This window comes from Aulostomus chinensis, chromosome 22, assembly GCF_037954235.1.
Source record: "Aulostomus chinensis isolate RoL2024-O1b breed Wild chromosome 22, RoL_Achi_v1.0, whole genome shotgun sequence".
NCBI lineage: Eukaryota > Metazoa > Chordata > Actinopteri > Syngnathiformes > Aulostomidae > Aulostomus > Aulostomus chinensis.
The window spans coordinates 9,923,756-9,942,542 of NC_141341.1; the positions used below are offsets into that span (position 1 = coordinate 9,923,756).

General features: G+C 41.8%; 3 protein-coding genes and 1 non-coding gene across 11 annotated transcripts; 1 reads left to right on the top strand and 3 right to left on the bottom strand.

Moving 5' to 3' along the window:
• The first annotated feature begins 2,198 nt into the window (after nt 1-2,198).
• On the top strand, nt 2,199-8,971 carry LOC147240693 (small conductance calcium-activated potassium channel protein 1-like). 5 transcript variants are annotated; one of them, XM_086192443.1, is made up of 12 exons: nt 2,199-2,584; nt 3,187-3,499; nt 3,635-4,078; nt 4,293-4,388; nt 4,619-4,906; nt 5,752-5,787; nt 6,152-6,273; nt 6,385-6,526; nt 6,694-6,804; nt 7,412-7,539; nt 8,077-8,155; nt 8,277-8,971. In XM_086192443.1, exons 2-12 carry the CDS (start codon nt 3,212-3,214, stop codon nt 8,502-8,504), a joined length of 1,962 nt encoding a protein of 653 aa, XP_086048569.1. In that variant the 5' UTR covers nt 2,199-2,584; nt 3,187-3,211; the 3' UTR covers nt 8,505-8,971. The 5 variants fall into 5 exon arrangements, with proteins under 5 accessions (XP_086048569.1, XP_086048565.1, XP_086048566.1 ...); XM_086192439.1 differs by having other exon boundaries at nt 3,187-4,078; XM_086192440.1 differs by having other exon boundaries at nt 3,187-4,078; nt 8,077-8,146.
• Nucleotides 8,972-9,101: 130 nt separating this feature from the next.
• On the bottom strand, nt 9,102-11,677 carry rps27.1 (ribosomal protein S27, isoform 1). Its single transcript, XM_086193214.1, has 4 exons — nt 11,563-11,677; nt 10,870-10,978; nt 10,666-10,776; nt 9,102-9,353 (listed from the first exon to the last, which is right to left on the bottom strand). Exons 1-4 carry the CDS (start codon nt 11,566-11,568, stop codon nt 9,325-9,327), a joined length of 255 nt encoding a protein of 84 aa, XP_086049340.1. The 5' UTR covers nt 11,569-11,677; the 3' UTR covers nt 9,102-9,324.
• On the bottom strand, nt 9,620-9,749 carry LOC147240695 (small nucleolar RNA SNORA35). The gene has a single exon (XR_015111404.1). It is a non-coding gene; the product is annotated as a small nucleolar RNA SNORA35 (small nucleolar RNA).
• Nucleotides 11,678-11,814: 137 nt separating the features above from the next.
• lrrc71 (leucine rich repeat containing 71) lies at nt 11,815-17,542 on the bottom strand. 4 transcript variants are annotated; one of them, XM_086193206.1, is made up of 17 exons: nt 17,330-17,542; nt 16,965-16,997; nt 16,445-16,579; nt 15,878-15,985; nt 15,414-15,489; nt 15,244-15,318; nt 15,041-15,109; nt 14,805-14,964; nt 14,637-14,720; nt 14,485-14,559; nt 14,270-14,362; nt 14,150-14,198; nt 13,999-14,057; nt 13,878-13,907; nt 13,666-13,774; nt 13,155-13,246; nt 11,815-12,887 (listed from the first exon to the last, which is right to left on the bottom strand). In XM_086193206.1, the coding sequence occupies exons 1-17, from the start codon at nt 17,400-17,402 to the stop codon at nt 12,771-12,773; spliced, it is 1,437 nt and encodes a 478-aa protein (XP_086049332.1). In that variant the 5' UTR covers nt 17,403-17,542; the 3' UTR covers nt 11,815-12,770. The 4 variants fall into 4 exon arrangements, with proteins under 4 accessions (XP_086049332.1, XP_086049333.1, XP_086049335.1 ...); XM_086193207.1 differs by having other exon boundaries at nt 13,878-13,904; nt 17,330-17,541; XM_086193209.1 differs by having other exon boundaries at nt 16,445-16,511; nt 17,330-17,521.
• Between the last annotated feature and the right edge of the window lie 1,245 nt (nt 17,543-18,787).

Genomic DNA, 18,787 nt, shown 5'->3' on the forward strand with positions numbered 1-18,787 from the left:
GTTGATTCTGAGCGGGGCCCCGTGGCCCTGACCTGGCGTGACTACAGCTCTGGGCTAAATGCTGAATACCTTGTCTGACCATCAGGACTGCTGTGCTGTGTTTTTAATTACTCTGCTGATTGGATTAGGCTCTCCCCTACGCTGACACATTGCCTCCTCTTAATAGGACACTATTGACAAAACCAGCACAAACATCCACTCATGTGTGGTGTCTTAATTGTCAGTAGCTTTTCTGCTTTGTCTTGATGAAGTTCCTCTAAATAGAGTATTAGAACCCCCCCCCCCACACACACACACACACACACACACACACACACACACACCATCCCCCACCCCCACCCCAGGAGCCAGTTGGAGCTGGAGTTAATGTTATCTAATAAAAATGATCATGTGGAATATGAATAGAGCAGCTGAGTGGTTGTAAGAAGAAATCCCGATGCAACTAACGTTGGATTTTCATCAAAAAGATACATTTTTTGTTTTCATACACACCCTTGCATTCTCCAGCGCCACCTAGTGGATGCAGTGAATGGTTGTAAGAAGAAATCCCGATGCAACTAAGGTTGGATTTTCATCAAAAAGATACATTTTTTGTTTTCATACAAACCCTTGCATTCTCCAGCGCCACCTAGTGGATGCAGTGAATGCTGCTCCTACGAGCAAAATCCGAATAGCATCAGGGTTCAAACTCAAAAATGTCGGGGGGTCCAGAGGTCCACTCATCGCTGCTTTAATTAGGACCCAAGCATGAAAGTGTCAGCAGCCACAATTCCACCTGGGCAAAAGTTGACCCTTTCTGAGTGTTTTCTAGTTGTTGATGAATTAACTCATGCAACTCTGTCAAATTCCTCAAATCTTGACTCAACAGAAGCAGTTACCATTCCGACCGGATCGTGTGCTGACGTTCACTTAAGATTCAGGGTATGAAATACCATTTACCAGCCACCGCAATTAGTGGACACACAGCTTAATTCCAGTCTCTTCAAAGCCAAAGAATGATTTGCAATAGAAGAGACTAATTGAAGACGTTTTGGCCAGCGGCCACAGAAGCAAGAAGAATTGACATACTTAGCTACCAGCTAGAGCCAGGATTTACAAGCACTTGGCTGGAGGCTTGAATTAATTTGAAGCCTCGCAGATGTGCATATATCCTGCATCTTGCTATTAAAGAGACAACAGTGAACAACATTCATGCTCTTTATTAGCGCAGCAGAATCCGCTCGTCTCTGGGTTTTTGCTGGGTTTCAGAAATGTTCCCGTTGTTGTTCGCTGTTTAGATGGGAAGCTGTAAGGGTTTGACGGTCATGCATGGAGGCTTCCTGGCTGCGGAATATGAAAACCAAAAGATCCAAGCAGCAGCAGCAGCATCTGGCTAAGTCTCTGGGAACTGAGTGAATCAAGCATAATTAATCCGTTTTACATCTGGTAGCATGTCTGAGGAAGTAAAAATCAGACTGATCAGCTTGGCCTGCCATATTTTGCTCCCCCACCTGTCTGCCCCACCCATGATCTATCTTTAAATACATGTTATATCCAGATTAGATAATGCCTTCCTCTCTTTATCCCACTACTATCCGGACGCGCTTCGCCCACCCTTTGCTCCTTGGGCCTATCCTTGTGACGAGAGCTCTATTATCTGGAGACCCATCTGTCACAGGGATTTAGATGAATAAATGATGGGCAATGTCATTGTTATGACTTTAATGTTTAATACTCCAGCCTGCCTGGTGCATATTGTTTGGTTACAGGGTGACATATCTGATATCTCATAAGCTCATAAGTATCAGGTCTCACTTGATTAATCTGTGATATTAATCTGCTGAATTCATATTGAGGACTGTTTTTCTGCTTTGAAGATTAGGTTTTTATTTGTTTTAACCCACTTGGACGTCTCCCGTGACACTAATGACACCCGGTGATAAAATTAGAAATGAAAAGGGATGTAATTGTCATTTATATCAGACTGGAGAAATTATTACGACCTGATTTTTTTTTTCTGACACCATGCATAAGCACACACACACACACACACACACACACACACACACACACACACACACACACTCATAGAGGTGGATATCTGCCAATCCCAGCTAAAAAAAAAAAAAAAAAAACCTCTGACAGATGATTCCCTCTTTGCCTTTGCTCCATGCAACATCTGCAACTTAGAGTCTTTGCTGTCATTAAGCCGCGCAGCTTTAAGGATGGTGGACAATCATAAAGCAGGAAACGCAGCCAAACAAGGGAATGGATGCAGGAGAATGGAATGGCTCTCAATGAGTATTTACCTCACACATCGTCATATGCAGGAGAGGTTGGTAACCTCTGCTCCCATCTATGGGAGGGGCTCCACAGTGCTGAAGCTGCAAATGGACTTCATATAGACAGAACGAGGACATTTGGGATATTTTGATCTGATCGCACATGAGAGGAACATTACAGCTCGATGGGTTTTTACTGTGTTTGACCATTGAGAGAAGGTGATGTGTTTTGGAGATTTATTTTGGAGGATTTTATTGGGATTCACTCCAATGTGACCTTCGGGATTAGAAGAAAAGTAAAATACCTGAGGAGAAAATAAGAGGTAAGGCCTATTTCTTCCCCCTGCAGATGCTTTCGCTTTCAGGTTAGCAAACCTAACTTTGATAGCTGAGAAAATAAGATGTTAGTGGATAAATACGGAAGCCGGAAACAGACGCGCATGCTTGTAATTATTTTCATAATGCTGTCATCTGGAGAATATAAGTTAATTATTTTGTATCATGAGAAAATGAACAAAGTGTTTTTGAGATAGTTAGTTCATGATCTCCATGTGATATTAGAAAAATAATTACAAACACGGCTGTTCTCAGCTTCCGTACAATTTGCCCACAGAGAAAGAATTTAACATTTTTTCAGACTTCTGTAAACAGGGTGCGCAAATCTTCATAGCATCGTGCATTTCTGATCGGATAAATTGTGTCATTTTGCTTTTTTGAGTACACAAATCTAAACAACACATCACAATTGACAACAATGCAATAGACAGATGAGAACGAAACAATATCATTAACAATGAAATCTGACACAGCAGGTCTACTAATAACGGTTCCTGTCTTTTCTTCCCCAACACTGGTTCTCACCTGCCACCATCACCTCTTTAATCATTTCTCCCTTCATCCCTCCATCTCTCCTCAAACCCCCCAGAGAGATTACATTCGTCTACACCTCCATGGAGCACTCCGCCTGTATGAACTTCTCACTGGTGGATGAAGGTGGAGTGGAGGACCAGCGCTCCCTCCTCCCTCCCCGGACAGCTCCGCAACACCAGACCTGCTCCCCCCAATGTGGGATCCACCACACAGTCCAAACATCCGCTGATCGCACAGTGTGGCTGGACAGAACCCAGGCCATGGCCACCACACCTTTATACAATGGCCACCTTTATGTCACCACCTCGCCCTGCTCCATGAGGAGAGGAGACAAAGGCAAAGAGAAGAAAAGTGAGAAAAGATCAGGGGTCAGTAGACAAAATTTAGCCCACAAGGAGCATAATCATAAGTGTAAAGCCAAAAACACAGGTGCTCATAGACTCCAGGAGAAAGTCACCTCCTTCACCGACGTCCCCATTTCTCCCTGTGGTTCACCCTTCAAGGGCCTCTACAGGTGGCACGTAGACCTCAAGGAAGCAGAGAGCAGGGGGCTGCCGAAGTCAGGGAACCTTACTTGGGAGATTCACGAGCACCAGAGCCTCCCAGAGATCATCATCACCAGCAAGGATGATGACCCCCACCCTCGCAATGAGTCATCCCAGTTTTGTCAGGATCCCACCCCGTCTGAGGCCAAAGGCCTGCTGCCAGGCACTGAATGTCACGGCATGAGCAGCAGTCCCAGTCCCCCACCCAGCCCAAAACAAAAAAAGCTGGATGCTAAGGATGACCCATACTGGAAGACCCACAACATCGGGTGGCGGCTGGTGCACAGAAGGGCCCTCTTTTTGAGGAGGCAGCGGCTGAATGACTGCGCGCTGGCAGTAGGGATATTTGGCGTGGTGATGATGGTGATGGAGACGGAGCTCTCCTGGAGCATCTACAGCAAGGTCAGTGAGTCGAAGGAAAACAAGGACCAGCGAAAGGTCACAACACTCTCCATCTTTATTGATCCCCCAGCACCTGCATATGCACAGCACGTTCATTATGAATGCAAGTGGACAATCTAAATGTATCTAAGATTATAAGATTACCTTTTTGATTGTGTGTGTGTGTGTGTGTGTGTGTGTGTGTGTGTGTGTGTGTGTGTGTGTCACCCCGCAGAGCTCTATCTATTCGCTGACACTCAAGTCCATCATCAGCGTGTCTACGATCATCTTGCTGGGCCTCATCGTGGCGTACCACTGCTGTGAGGTGCAGGTAATTGGTGATGACATCATCGCTTTGATCACATCCCTGGGGAAACACGATCAAGTCACTGCCTCATTCACAGTGAAAGAATCGGCTTGTTTAATTGTCCTCACTGAGCTTTATCAGTGGTCCCCACACCGTCTCCAGACAGTTAAAGTGAAGCCGCCGCAATATGAACATGATTCATCTCGGACTCTAAGGATGCTGATTTTCATTCATTTCCTTTCTCTCTCTGGAAGCTCTATGTTCATGACATCGGTGCTGAAGATTGGCGAATTGCCATGACAACTGAGCGTCTGGCTCTGATAGCACTGGAGCTGGCAGCAGTGGCCATCCATCCGTACCCAGTGGGTCTGCTGGCGTACTTCCAGCAGACCACAGCGCGTCTCTCGCTCTCCGAAACAGAGCTGGAGATCGTCCTGGCTCTGCCCATGTTCCTGAGGCTCTACCTGCTAGGCCGGGCCATGATGCTGCACAGCCGTCTCTTCACTGACACGGCCTCCCGCAGCATTGGAGCCCTCAATAAGGTGGGAGGTCTCCCTCTAGCTCCCGTCAGAATCTGGCTTTGGCCTTGACGCCTGTTTTTGGCTTTGGATAGTACTGTGATGAGGTCAGAACACTTCTTCATAAAGAGAAAAACTTGTAGAAGATTTGTAATATTCACTGCTGGTTTTAGAAAACCCCTGTTTCTCCATTTTTGATTGAAATGTACGCAGTTGTTGTCCATTTAATCACCTTAAATGGAACAAAGGTCAGCATTAAACTGCCTGGGATTTTTCAGGGATCAAGGAGGTTAATAGCTTTTCTGCAGCAACAGAAGTAAAGAAAGCCATTAAAACTTTATTAAAGATTTCCAAGACATCTATCTCTACACATGCTGCTCCTGCATCCTCTGAAACATGATTGGGACCTCATTTCACTGCAGGAAGTTGTGTATTCCATCATAACAGCCAGAAATAAAGCCACGAACTAAAAAACAAAACAAAAAACAAAACAGACAGTCCACTAAAAGTGCAGATCTTTTTTTTTCAGTGAAACCTGACAGATCAAAAGCTGCTAAAGAGATCTGCAACATATACGCTGCAGGTTTCAGCAGGAGCAAGAAATAAAACTGGAGCTTTTCCAGTGCGTGAAAATACAACCAGTCGTTCAATTTTGAAAGTTTCAATAAAACTGGAAAAAGACGGGGTGCTCTAAAACTTTTAACCTGTAGAATTTTACATTTTGTTTTCTCTGGAAAAACTGTGGCAGTCGTCAGCGACCTGCCATGAGCCCAGATTGACGGGGTAAAATCGTCTGTTTTCAGATTATGATTTGGACTGGGCTTCTATTCTGAACATTTCACGTACATCTGTTTATGTCTTATGTCTAGGTGGGCCGAGAGGTCTGTAGACGTGTGACACTTGAGGTGTGACTATCACAGTTTCGCTCCCATGAATCCCCGTGGTTTCACATGCTGATTATATCCCTCGCTAGCTCTCCTTTGCTTCGTCTGCTTTCTTTTCCACAGCTGATAATATGCTCTCGGCTAATCCCTTCCCTTATTATTTGCTATTTAAAAGTGTCTCAAATGACCTTTGTGTCCCCGCTGCAATGCCAAACCCACTATCCATGTTTCAAGCCAGATTGAGAACAATTTTTTTCTTATCCCTCATCTATTCTGTATTATATAATCGTAATCTGACAGGTGCTATCCTAAATAATCTGGCTAAGTTAACTCATACAGTCAAAATTATGACATAATGCATCCCGTTTTTTTTTATGATTTTCAGATACATTTCAACACCCGATTTGTGGGAAAAACACTAATGACCACCTACCCCGGGACGGTGCTGATGATTTTCAGCGTTTCTCTGTGGATTGTTGCAGCTTGGGGCTTACACGTTTGTGAGAGGTACCTGTGAAATTCAGCTTTTTTTTTAAAGACTTTTTTATGAATAATAACAATAACAATAATAATGATAATAGCCTACTGAGTCAGTTTCGATGCATCTTTTTCCTGCAGGCATCACAACTACAGGGACCTGAGCAGCAACTACATGGAGGCCCTGTGGATGGTGTCAGTCACCTTCTTGTCCATCGGTTATGGAGACGTGGTTCCTCACACCTACTGTGGTCGCAGCATCTGCCTCCTCACTGGGATTATGGTGAATATGTATAACTAAGATCTGAAGGACTCTCAGATGATTGCAATTCTGAATAAATAAATTATAAATAAATTATATCTGTGTGTGTGTGTGTGTGTGTGTGTGTGTGTATGTGTGTGCGTGCGTGCGTGCGTGTGCGTGTGCGTGCGTGTTTGTGACTCCGACAGGGAGCTGGCTGCACAGTCCTGGTGGTAGCTGTGGTTGCTAGGAAGCTGGAGTTGACAAGAGCAGAGAAACATGTTCATAACTTCATGATGGACTCACACATCTCCAAGAGGGTGAGTAAAGTTTTCCAGGAAGCCGGAATCATTAATAGAAGCAAGCTAGATGGTTTTTCACTGTTTTAAGAGCTTCTACTGATTCAACCAATATTCCTTCCTTCATTTTTCAGTTTTCCAACAGCACCCAACACGCAATTTTGTCAAATGTGAAACACATAGAGCAACTTGTCACCTTTTTTTTACGTGCAAATCTGTTTCAGTCTTTTTTTTAAAGCTCTAAATTCATTACCGCCTATGGGAAAAAAGCAGCTCTACTCTTCACAGCGTGCCTTTCAACCTCCAAAATGTCATCAGTTCATTATCGGGTCCCAGTTTACATTTGTGGCAAATTTGAAAAAAATTCCCCCCAGGTCTTCCTGAGGTCAGATGGCTAGGATGGTCATACAACCCCAAAAACATAAAGCCTCTTCAGACAGAAATCCGACTCGAGGGTTCTCCAGCAGCAAGTCTTTGTTTTTTTAAGCTACTGACACTAATTTATCAAACGTGTTAGAAATAATTATTACGGAAAAAAGGAATCCTGTTTTCGGAGGAGCATAAATGAATGAACATTTTTGCTGTCAACAACAAGGCTTTAAGGTGTTTTTCTTCGTCCTTTCACCAGATAAAAATTGCAGCAGCGAATGTGCTGAGGGAGACGTGGCTTATCTACAAACACACTAAGCTGTCCAGAGAAAGAGACCACACCAGAGTCCGCATGCACCAGCGCAAGCTGCTTCTGGCCATCCACCAGTAAGACTCCTGACCTCATTCACAAACGCATCACAGTTCCGGAAAATCGGATTTAAAATTTAAAATAATTTTATAACCTGTAAAAAAATCTCTGCTTCTTACTTTGTGTAGTGCTGGTATCAAGAAATAAAAATCTAAATCATTCCTTCACCTGTGAGTTCTACCTCTCCTATATTCTGCCTGGATACAACAGATAATCCTCCTGACATTGACTGTGTGCTTTTTGAAAACTTTAGCCAACACTAATGGTAAAATGCTTTTACACAATACTGTAATGGTACTACTCTTATCACACTTGACTATTTCTTGCATAAGTAGTATTTTTTCTATTGATACCTGGACAACTTTTATGTGATGCGTGCAAAGACATTTAAAATGCATAACAGAAACTTCCTTCCACAGTGAGTGGCTGTGTTAATGGGTTATCTGGGGTGGGTTTTAATCATCTATCTGGTGATGCGGGTGGACTGAGCCTTGAAGCTTCCGCAGTCATCATATTGTAAAAGTAAATGATGAATTAAATGACTTTGTCACCAGGCTGCGGCGAGTGAAGATGGAGAAGCGGATCCTGGCGGACCAGGGAAACACCCTTGGGGACCTCTGCAAGGTGAGAGAGGCAAGTCTACGCATTTCTTCCAATCCGTCCAGTGAATCTTGGCAAAGCACCGTCTAATCGCTCTTCCTTCTCTCTAAACACGGAACAACACATGCCACCATGGACATGAACCCCAACACAGATGCAGAGCCTGATGTATGACGTCCTGGCGGAGGTGCAGGGCTGCAGGGGGGAGCTGGACACACACATCCACAGTCTGGAGAAGCATGTGGGGGAGCTGAGGGAGGGCTTCAGGAGCCTGATGCCCCTCCTGTCCAGCACCCTGTCCATGCAGAACTCCTCCATCCGCCACCTGCTGAAAGAGAGGGAGGTGAAGACGGAGGGAGCCGGCGTGAGCGGTGACAGGTAGAGAGAGTGGTGGGCTGCTCTCCGTGAAGCTGCAATCATCTTGTGATGAGGAGGAAAAAGAGTGTAAGGGAAGAGTGTACAGAAGCATGTAGTTGTACTAAGATACTCTGTAGCAGAACTACTATAAAACCCAACTGTGGAAACGATGGGCAGAGAAATCTGACTGTCAAACACAGAACTACAGTAAGTTACATTGACAAATTGGTAACATTGTTGGACAGTATTTCCAGTTTTAATCTCAAAAATTTTATGCTGGTATGAGAAATTTGTTTTATGCAAAATCTTCATGGAGTTTCTAATAAAAAAACACTGATGCACTCACCTCCTGATACACACCGTTGATGTTTTATAGACCCAATGAATCCACTGGACAGAACTATGCCCTATGAAGTGACTTGACAAAAATGTGTATATACACCTGGGCACACGATCCTGGCGGCTTTATCTGGGAAAAAAAAAGCACTTTTGTTGTACAAAGAAAAGGTGTTCAAATAAAGTTTGATGTCATATGATTCAAGCTTTATGTCCAATTATGCCATCTTGCTGGATTGATTGCCTGTGACTCTACAAAGCAAAGCCGAGTAAAGGACACACAGACTTTCCTTTAGCCAAAACAATATTTTATTAGGAGAGACAGGGTTGGAAGGTGGAGTTACAGCAACAACTGATCATTCAACATGGACAGTGGAAGTTATCTGCTGTCAAGTCCGTCTTCAGGTCACATCGGATCAGACCGCGGGCTCCACCGCCGTCTCAAAGGCAGGTGACGCTGATATCAACCGTCCATCCCCTTCTCTCCTCTCCAGCTCCAGGGAGAACAGCTAGTGCTGCTTCCTCCTGAATGAGCACCCTGCCGGAGCCAATGAGAACCATAGTCAGACAACCACCGATGAGTGAGGACGTACGGGACAGAAATACTGCAGGAGACTGTGACGTCCTCCTGCATGCTGCTGATACACCAGTCATCCATTTTCAACGCGTGACAACATGCTAACATTTAATCTGCATAAGAAGAAGTGATGAAGCAACACATGGCTTATACCTGGTGGCTTTTACAATAAGTTAATATGAAGATTTATACTATGTTACACTGCCAGCTACTGTATGACCCAATACGGATGTTCTCAGCCTTCGAAAGGGAGGGGCCACCAATCTAGCTCAACCCTTCTGCAAACCGAGGTTGATCTGGCACTGGAATGAGATTGGAAGACCACGATAGAGGAAGTCCAGTCACTTGGCAGTGCGGCCGACGACTTCAAACTGTCATATGAAGATAACTCTCAAATCAATCTGCTCAAGTGGATCTGATCAATCACCTTAGTCTCATGTTCCTAAAAGCAAGAGATCAGTACATGACTAAGAGGTTCCTGATTGGCTGTTGACTAAACGGAGGCATCTGGATTGGTGCTGCACATTTAGTCTTATTTTTTCCTGAGCGTGAAGGCAACTGAGAAAAATACAAAAACCCAGACTCTTTGCGTTGGAGAAACTCAGATTTAAGATGCCAAACGCCAAGTCTGGTGACTTAAAGGGACATTAAATCTGCATCTCGAAGAAGCTACTAGAAGAACTACATTTGTATCAATAAATGAATAAGTAAAAGATCAGTCTGCGGATGACTGTACCATCATCAATAAACCTACATGTTTATTGCGTAAATGAGTTGAAAGGGAAAAGTAACTTAAGTAGGAAAAATTAATATTTGAACGTGTATCTAAAAATCAAAAGACTGCTGATGTGATCTACACCCAGAGCCTTCTGAAGAATTTGAAGATCCTTTGGATTTTGGGTGGATGACAGTGGCAAGATGGCATCTGCAGCTTGAGATGAAATAGCCCACAAGAACTTTAAATACAGACAGTATTTAAGTCAAATCTAGAGGAAAAAAAGTGTTTAATATGTGGATATCCCCCCTAAAATACCTCATGTCTCTTAACATACTGCTTAAACCTCATGAAGACAGAAAATCACCAACTTTCTGTGAGGAAGCCTGATGGTTTACCGACAAAGACAAATAATCAAACCTTGGCTTTCAACAAAATATCCAAACGTCCACTTCTGAAAGTCCTAACAGCCTACAAATGAGCGCCTGTGTTGCCAGGAGATACAGTTATGGGCTGAAGTGCAGGGTGATGAAATACAAGCGTTCTGGTGATACTGACCCTCTGTAAGACGGGCTTTGCCTCCAGTAGGCTGACACAGGACTGTTGAGCAGCCCACACACAGCACAACTGTCTGAGCATGGCTGAACACTGTCGTGATCTTGTAGCATCCTGGGGACAAAGAAGCAATTCATACTCTAGAAGCTTCCTGCATGTACGCATCACATTGTGATGAGGGTCGTTCTGTATTTTGCAGGCCTGTACCTGGACATTTCACATCCATAAAGTAAGAGTTGGGACTCTGAACGAGACGCTTCTTCTTGTGCCTCCTCTTCTCCTCCTCAGGGGATGGGTGCAACAAGTCTTTTGCGAGCTGAAGAAGGGGGAAAGCAAAAAAAAAATACCTGCGATTTAGCGAGCAGGAATGTTTCCTAGTAAATTAAACACAACAACGGACATATAACCGTTAGGTCTTCGGCGGATTGTTGCAATCAAAACGTCACCTCTATTGTCACCATGTTGTTCTGCGGAGACGACAGCGTTTAGGAGGCTTCTCGGCTGGCCTACATTTCTCGGGTTAGATAACTCCTGACTACCGCTACGTATTTTCTCATGAGCAAGCGAGTCCCTTAAATACTTCACATACAGGCAGAATAATCAGTTTTTAACCACTACAAATATTATGGGGCAACAAATATTATGAAATGAAAGTTCCGTTCAGGTCCTCCGCTGAACTGGCTCCATGTTTGCCGTGTGCGCGCAGCCATCTTGTGTCACAATGCGCTCAAACGTATAAGATTATTTAAGTAAAACTGGCACTAAATATCACCAGCTGAGACGTCTCCAAGCAGCGGTCGGAATGTTTACTTCTTAGGTACACAGTGAACCGTGAATTGTTGCTCGAACATTCGATTAGACAGCAAAAACGTCATTTGAAAACCTCCTGCGGATACTCACTGGCATGTTGGCGAAGATGTAGCCGCTGCCGAAAAGGAGGCATTACCGGAAGCGAGGGCTTGATATCGGCGGTTCCTTTGAGTCTGAGCCGGATGTGACGTTTTTAACTCAAACGACGGCCATATTGGTAAGGTCAAACAGTAAATCTTAAAGTAATGAAATCAGTATTATTTATATATTTTTTGGTTTCCTTTTTTACTATCTTTAAGGCAAAATATACAAGTCTCTTTTTTTATTGTACACATGGACTATGTTTTAGGTGGATAGGTAGACAAGTTTGTGTATGTTCTAAAAACTGAAAATATTAATCAAAGAATGTTGGCTGTAGTTTGTGTTTGCCAACATTTAAACAAAATTTTTTACCCTTGGAACATTTTACTCCATGAATGAAGAAAGTAATTCCCACGAATGACTAAAGACTAAATAACATATATTAAAAAAAAAAAAAAAAAAAAAAAAATTTAGGCAAAGTCCATTTTTTTATACCGTGTCCAAAATATCTTAAATATAACAAAGAACAACCATAAAAAATAACAACTTAAATATTATTATCATGATAGGAACAACTTACATACAGAAATAATAAATATAAAATGAAAAATCGTTTGAAACCAAATGTATTTGCTGATATCTGTGAAGGTTGTCAGTCATGCAGCCCATGGTTCTCCATAGACACATATTCTTGACACATAAACTGTATATGTTCCTGTACTGGACCTGGTTGAAGTGGGTTATTCAAGCCAAGTTGCCCTTCTTTCAACCCTCCTTGGATTTGTACACACTATTTATGTTCTCTTCAAGGAAATTTCGGGTACTTGATGGAGTTGATATGACATACCATTTATAAATAATTATTTCTATAATGATGGCAATAAAACCATTATGTATTCATTCATGTTTACCCTTGAGAAGGAGGGAGTTGGACAAGGCTTGGAGTGAGGATAATGTACAAACTGATATATGTTCAAAAAGTCTGCTTCAGACATCTGTGAACTCACTGACACTGTACACAGTTCTACTACAGTTTGTTAAAACACTGACATACCCCAATGACCAGCCACTGGTAACAAAAACCATGAAAAATGTGCTTGATAAAAACAAAGGATCCAAGTGCCACCACTGTCTTGTCAAGCCTTAAAAAAAACCAATACACCTGCAATAACTCAGGTAAGTTGGTGTTCAGTCTGTGGCAGCTGCAGGTCAGTTCTCTATCCCTTCGCCCCCATCTCTCCAGTCTTTCCACGGTCTTTGTTAAGAGGGTCTCTGAGGGTCATCAGTTCCTTTATTTTCACATAGGGCTCACTCTCTGGAGGGATACGGTTCCTCTGAGAGAGAGAGAGAGAGAGAGAGAGAGAGACATCAGACATCATCATAGAAATGATCTTTATGCTCCTCTACCACTGCAAATGAACAATGTGAATGTAAACTCTCAATACCCGTGAGCTCATACAGCCAGATTTTACATCAGTAAAATGTTTACTCCAATTTTCTCTACATAGAATTTTAACATGTATAAAATAACTGAAGATCACACTTCGATACTTTTCTGTTGTGGAAACATAGTGAATAATGTCAGTGTAAGTGAAACCAACCTGCAGACAGAGGCGAAGCAGACCCGGACCCTCACCCTGCTTTTGCAGGGACGACAGGAACAGAGACAGAGGCTCTTCTGTGATTCTGTTTCCTACACAAACACACACAGAATAAGAACTACAGTTTCATTTGAATTGTTTGCTAAAGGACTGCAAAGCAATAAGCATTATTTATTGTAGTCAAAAGCTTGCATGGGCAAAAACCAAGTAATTAGCCTTCTGTGATATATAAATAAGAAACCTTTCATTTTTTTGACATGTTAGGTATGTGTTCTCTTAACAATGTAAAAAACTGCTGAACCTGAGAATTCAAAATATATTTGATGCTCACCATAAATAATATATTGTGGTTATCAAACGTAAGGCAATACTTCACCCAAACATGTATTTTGCACAGGATTTTGGGTGAAGTATATCTTTTATCACAATTGCACCAGAGATATCTCATATGTCCACTCTTTCTAGATTTTCTTCTCTTTTAAATTGGGATAAAAACTCTACGGTTACTGACCTGAAAGGTTGAGGGAGACGAGCCTTGTGTTTCCAGGCAGGAAGACGTTTCCATCCCTGCACTGCACTGACTTATCCAGCAGGGGGTGCACTATCTCCACAGTCTCTGCCTGCAGGTTGAAATGGATGGACATAACACAAGTGCTGCAAATGTTGACATCTCTATCATCTGTAAGAACGCTGTGGCTCCAAAGTAAATCACTATAAACAAACCTCACTAAGGGATGTACTTGAACTGTCCTGCTGAAAAACAAAGCATTATGATGACAATTAGAAAAGAAAAATAATAAAACTAAATAATTATTAAATGATGATTTTTATATATTAAGTGCACCTCCTGCGTTGGTTTCTGGCCCAACCCCAGCTTGCTACTTTTAATTTGAGGTGCAGCAGCTTGAAGACATTGAAAAGGAAAAGCAATGAAAAATAAACATCCTAGAAACCAGAGGATAATAAAAATGAGTATCAGTAACAGAAGCGGTTACATTTCTTCGTAGACTTTGTGACTGGTTTGTCATCTTTTTTGGATGGTTCCTGTGACGGAAAAATTGCTTAGGATACCACTGCGACTGCACCGTACATTCACTGAATTTTTGACATTTTACCCTTTTTTTAGAAGTGCTTTTTCCCAGTGCAGAACTACTTGCTACTGTGGGGAGATGGTCAGGATGCTGGTTCACATAGCCTTTGAGGGATGACTGAAAAACAAAAGGAGAAACGTGGTGCTTTCAAAGGCTCAGTCGTTACTTTTACGCAGGATTCTTTTGTGTTTACAGTCACGATGAGTTCCAGACTGAGCAGGTGCTCATGCAACACTTACACAACTCTGTCTTTCCAGGAGCAGTTTCCTCCTCTCCACAACTTCCTCATGAGTCAAAGCAAACTCCCCTAGAATCTGAAATGGAGATATGAAGGGAAGCTGATGTTATAACACTTTGAAAAGCACCTATTTAAATGCATCTCCTAGGATACCGTCGCCAGAGAAGCTGCCCCGGAGTCTCCAATCCGATTGTTGGACAGTGAGAGAATCAGCAGCGCACGATTCAACCGCAGGCCCTAGGACACAAAACAGCACGACTCAAAAACATCATGAGGGTCAAATACATAGAGAACACCGACTCCGAGCATTGTCAGTGATACCTGTGCAATATGTGCTGCACCTGCATCACCAATCCAATTGAATGCTAGGTTGAGCGACCAGAGGTTCTTGCTTGCAGATCTGGGCGTTGAGAGAGCGGCTCCCATCAGACGTGCGCCCTCATCTCCTATCCTGTTATTTCGCAGGGAAATCTTACCGATGCTAAGAGCAAAGAAAGATAAGTAACGTTTTGCTTCTGCGGGTGTGTAAGAGTAAAATGAGGGCATATTTGACTCACAGGCTTTCTTCAGACAGAAGAAGGTGGTAGCTGTGCTCTGGTAGAGGGTTGCCCTCTAATACCACAACCCTACCAGAAAAACAAAAAAGACACAGGTACATATACTAGACTCAATTTTAGTCTCCTATCTTTACGCTAAGAATATGCTTTCGGAAACAACCAAACCATGATTTGCAGTTTGAATAAGACCAGAATCCACTCACCTAAGGCTGGAGCACAAAGATATTCCGTTCACTAGAGAAATCACCATTGGATCTGTTAGTCTGGCCTGCCAAAACCTGCAGCACAGAGGATAATATCACTCAACAAAAGAAGCAAAAAAGTGAGAGATGTACTCTGCTCATGGTACCCAACAGCTCAACTCAGTACTTACTCAAGATTCTGAAGAGTACTCAAGGAAGGAAGTAGCTTCACCAGCACCCGGACAATCTGCTCATCCACCCCCCATCCTGTGTTCACCACCAATTATGTACAGTAATATTTCTAGTTCTGATCATTCAAACCACTTAATAGTCACTTACAGCTCAGAACGATGTGGTTAATTCGACAGAAGTCAAATAAGAAAGCAAGAAAACATGATCAGAATCAGAGAAAACCAGGCAGAACGCAGTAAAAGTATGTGAATACATGTAGATTCTAGAACAACATATGACGAAATGAAATACGTGTAAAACAAATGCAAATTACAAGTGATAAATATCCATCCATTTTCTATACTGTTTATCCCTTAAGAGTCATGGGTGTGTGTGTATGGGGGGGGGGGCTGGAGCCTAGCCAAGCTGACATTGGGTGAGAGATACAGATACTGTATGTATACATGTGTTCTGTTTTTCTAACCAGAAATCTTGAGGCTCTTGACACTGAGGGGGTCTTCATTGGCCAGCTCCACCCGGAGGCAGGGCATAAACAAGTTATGAGCAGCATCCATTTTAGTCTCTCCATCCTCTGAAAGTACAATTATTTTAATTATAAATAAACAAAACTGAGGGAGAAATTAGATTCTGTATTCAAACACACATATTTTCAAGGTAACTTTTCTGACACCTCCTGCTTGAAACCCAAAAAGTCAGAAGAATTATTTATACAATTGTAAATCTGGTATATTTTGCTGCTTCCTTCAAAGGCATGTCTTAATCAGTCTTCAGGACTAATAGGTAGAGCTGTTTGACCTCCAACATTAAAAATACAAAACATGGTGGTGCAGGTCTTTATGACGTGCAAGAGAGTAATCAGAGTATGATATTCCAGCTCTAATTCAACACTGATGTAATTCAACCTTTCAGTTTTAGCCACATCAGCTATGCTAGTTAGTCATCAGTAAATATTCAAAACAAAGAAATGTCTGACTAACATTCTCTCTACTTTTTCTCAGATCTAACAAGATCACCAAAGGCTAATGTTTACCTGTTTTCTCTCCTTCAGCATCTGGGTAGGGGGTGGCTGGTGGCTCTGTCTTCACAGCTGGAATATTCTTCATATTCACAAGAGCACAAAGGGAAGAAAAGTCGATCGCCACATTGCCCGAGCACTGATATTCCCCTGGAAGAAGTGCGTTTGCAGATCATCCAAACAGATTAGGTCCAAAATCCCAGGGAAGTTAGTTTTAGATTAGACTAGGTTTATTGTCACCAAACATTCATTCCAGATCCAGCAGCTGCTTCCTCATGGTTTCACCCATTAATGAACCTCTCATGTAACACACCTCTTTTCATACACTCTGCTCCTTTTTTTAATTAAAACAAAATCAGGCTTGTCTTAATTGACCTGTAAATTCCCAGTGATACCAACTGGTATTGATTTGGGATGAGGAGGGCACATGATATGCAGGCTAGTGATCTGGTGTCAATGTCTCAGGAATGACCGACCTACAACTGCAATCAGATCAAAATAAAGGACTACCTACACTTTGATTAGGCTTACTTACCAAAGGTTGGTGCGGGAATTGTTGCATTCGATACTGCACAATAACAGAGATTAATTTTACTCCAGATATTACCCACATATTTACTGCAAAAATTCAACAATGATCTGACAATAAAGCCAATGCCTGACTACTTTATTCCATAACAAATAACTTCTGAAATAATATTGAGGTATTCTTACTCTAAAATTGCATTGCTATTTTCCACCAGTTCCCTTGCAGATACGTTTAAAATGATGTGCTTAAGTATGAAGCATGGTTACTGAAACAACGCTGGTTTTATACTTTTATACTTGTAGTTTACTCGATGATGACAGCTAAATGTGTTGCTTGTTAGCTAACACTGATTTCTGCCATAAAATACTGACCAATGCTTTTCGAAGCCGCATCCTCGACACCAGTCTTGTCTGCCTTTTCTTTCAGTTGTCTCTTTCTCGACATTGTTTTGTCCAACGGTAATCTTATCGAATAAGTCAGCTAACAAAGCCGTGCTTGACGTTACGATGACGGTCCGTCGGACAAGACTCTGCGAGCGTGTCGTTACCACGGCAACACCAGTTAAAACGACTGTACAGTTCATCGCGAGATTTTGCGGGACTATATGTTAAAGGAGAATTTGATTGACAACTACACACGATGTAATTATCACTATTATCGACTTATTCAAAGTGCTGTAACACACATTTCAAGAAATGGCAGCCATTTATCAAACAAGAATATCTTATATTCCTACTTTTCCACCCGGTTTGTTTGATTTGCAGAACCTGCTGTTCAATAGGTTTCAAAGATGAAAGAACAAGTAAAGGTAAACTTTTCACACTAGTCACATGACACATCAGAGATCTGATACACCAGTTGAAAACATCCATTATTTTTCATGTTGTACAGGTTATCTTAGAAGTACTGAAAGAACAACATGGTGTATTCACAATAATGTAGTGCTTTTTATTAAAAAACAAAAACAAAACAAAAAACAAATATAAAACAAAAAGTAAAAACCAACAGCATTTTTATGACTTAAGAATCATAATTACAAACCTTTAACGAGTGGGAGAAGTTGTTGACAAACTGTACACATCACAAAATGTCCGCCAGTCTGCCATTTACAATGCTTGCATCTTATTTTGTGATTGTCTAAAAATAACTAAACGAATCACACAGAAAACACACAAATACAAGTACAAGCATCATACAATGACCGCTATCACAAAACGGAACCATTTTCTATTTGAAAGAAAAAAATAATAATAACATGATATCGGGCAGACAGCTTTACTTTTGTTTCTGTCACCATTTAAAAATATCATAACATTTTTATGTTGGTTTGTTTTTTTAGTGTTCAACACTTTGCAGCAAAAAACAAGGAGTACATTTCTCCTCAAAAGTAATATTATTAACAATATTCAGTGACAAAGGTGTTGCTGGGTCACCGTCATGTCCCAATGCCTTCTGTGTCCATTTGACATTCTTCTTGCTCATGCAGTACATAGATGAATTTCATTTATAGGCAACAAAACTCAGCTTTTATGTCGTCAGGACAGTTATGGTGAGATTTTCTGGACATTTAAAAAAAAAAAAAAAACTTTTTCCTTTGAGCTTAAGTGTCTTCATTATAGTAATACAAACAAAAGAAATTATAATATTATCATTATTATAATAATCATAATACATTTAGGGCTGAGTCCTGTACAGTACAATAATAAACGAAATCATTTTTCAAGATATTGCTTTTGGAGAAACTCCTCAATGTAAAGTGTGTATATTTACATAACTTGGCACTGTACAGCTTCCTGTTCCCTCTCTCCCTCCGTCAGTGTCTCGTTCTA

Excerpts from the sequence above, each read along its gene's own strand:
- LOC147240693 (XM_086192439.1), top strand. The coding sequence starts at position 3,212 with ATGGAGCACTCCGCCTGTATGAACTTCTCACTGGTGGATGAAGGTGGA. Across the intron at positions 4,907-5,751 it reads GCATTGGAGCCCTCAATAAG|GTGGGCCGAGAGGTCTGTAG; the intron begins GTGGGAGGTCTC and ends TCTTATGTCTAG. Across the intron at positions 8,156-8,276 it reads ACCTCTGCAAGGTGAGAGAG|ATGCAGAGCCTGATGTATGA; the intron begins GCAAGTCTACGC and ends ACCCCAACACAG.
- rps27.1 (XM_086193214.1), bottom strand. Across the intron at positions 10,777-10,869 it reads TATGGATGTGAAATGTCCAG|GATGCTACAAGATCACGACA; the intron begins GTACAGGCCTGC and ends CTTTGTCCCCAG. Across the intron at positions 9,354-10,665 it reads CAAAGCCCGTCTTACAGAGG|GGTGCTCATTCAGGAGGAAG; the intron begins GTCAGTATCACC and ends TGGCTCCGGCAG.
- lrrc71 (XM_086193206.1), bottom strand. The coding sequence starts at position 17,402 with ATGTCGAGAAAGAGACAACTGAAAGAAAAGGCAGACAAGACTGGTGTC. Across the intron at positions 14,721-14,804 it reads GTGCAGCACATATTGCACAG|GGCCTGCGGTTGAATCGTGC; the intron begins GTATCACTGACA and ends TTTGTGTCCTAG. Across the intron at positions 14,560-14,636 it reads GGGCAGCTTCTCTGGCGACG|ATTCTAGGGGAGTTTGCTTT; the intron begins GTATCCTAGGAG and ends TCTCCATTTCAG.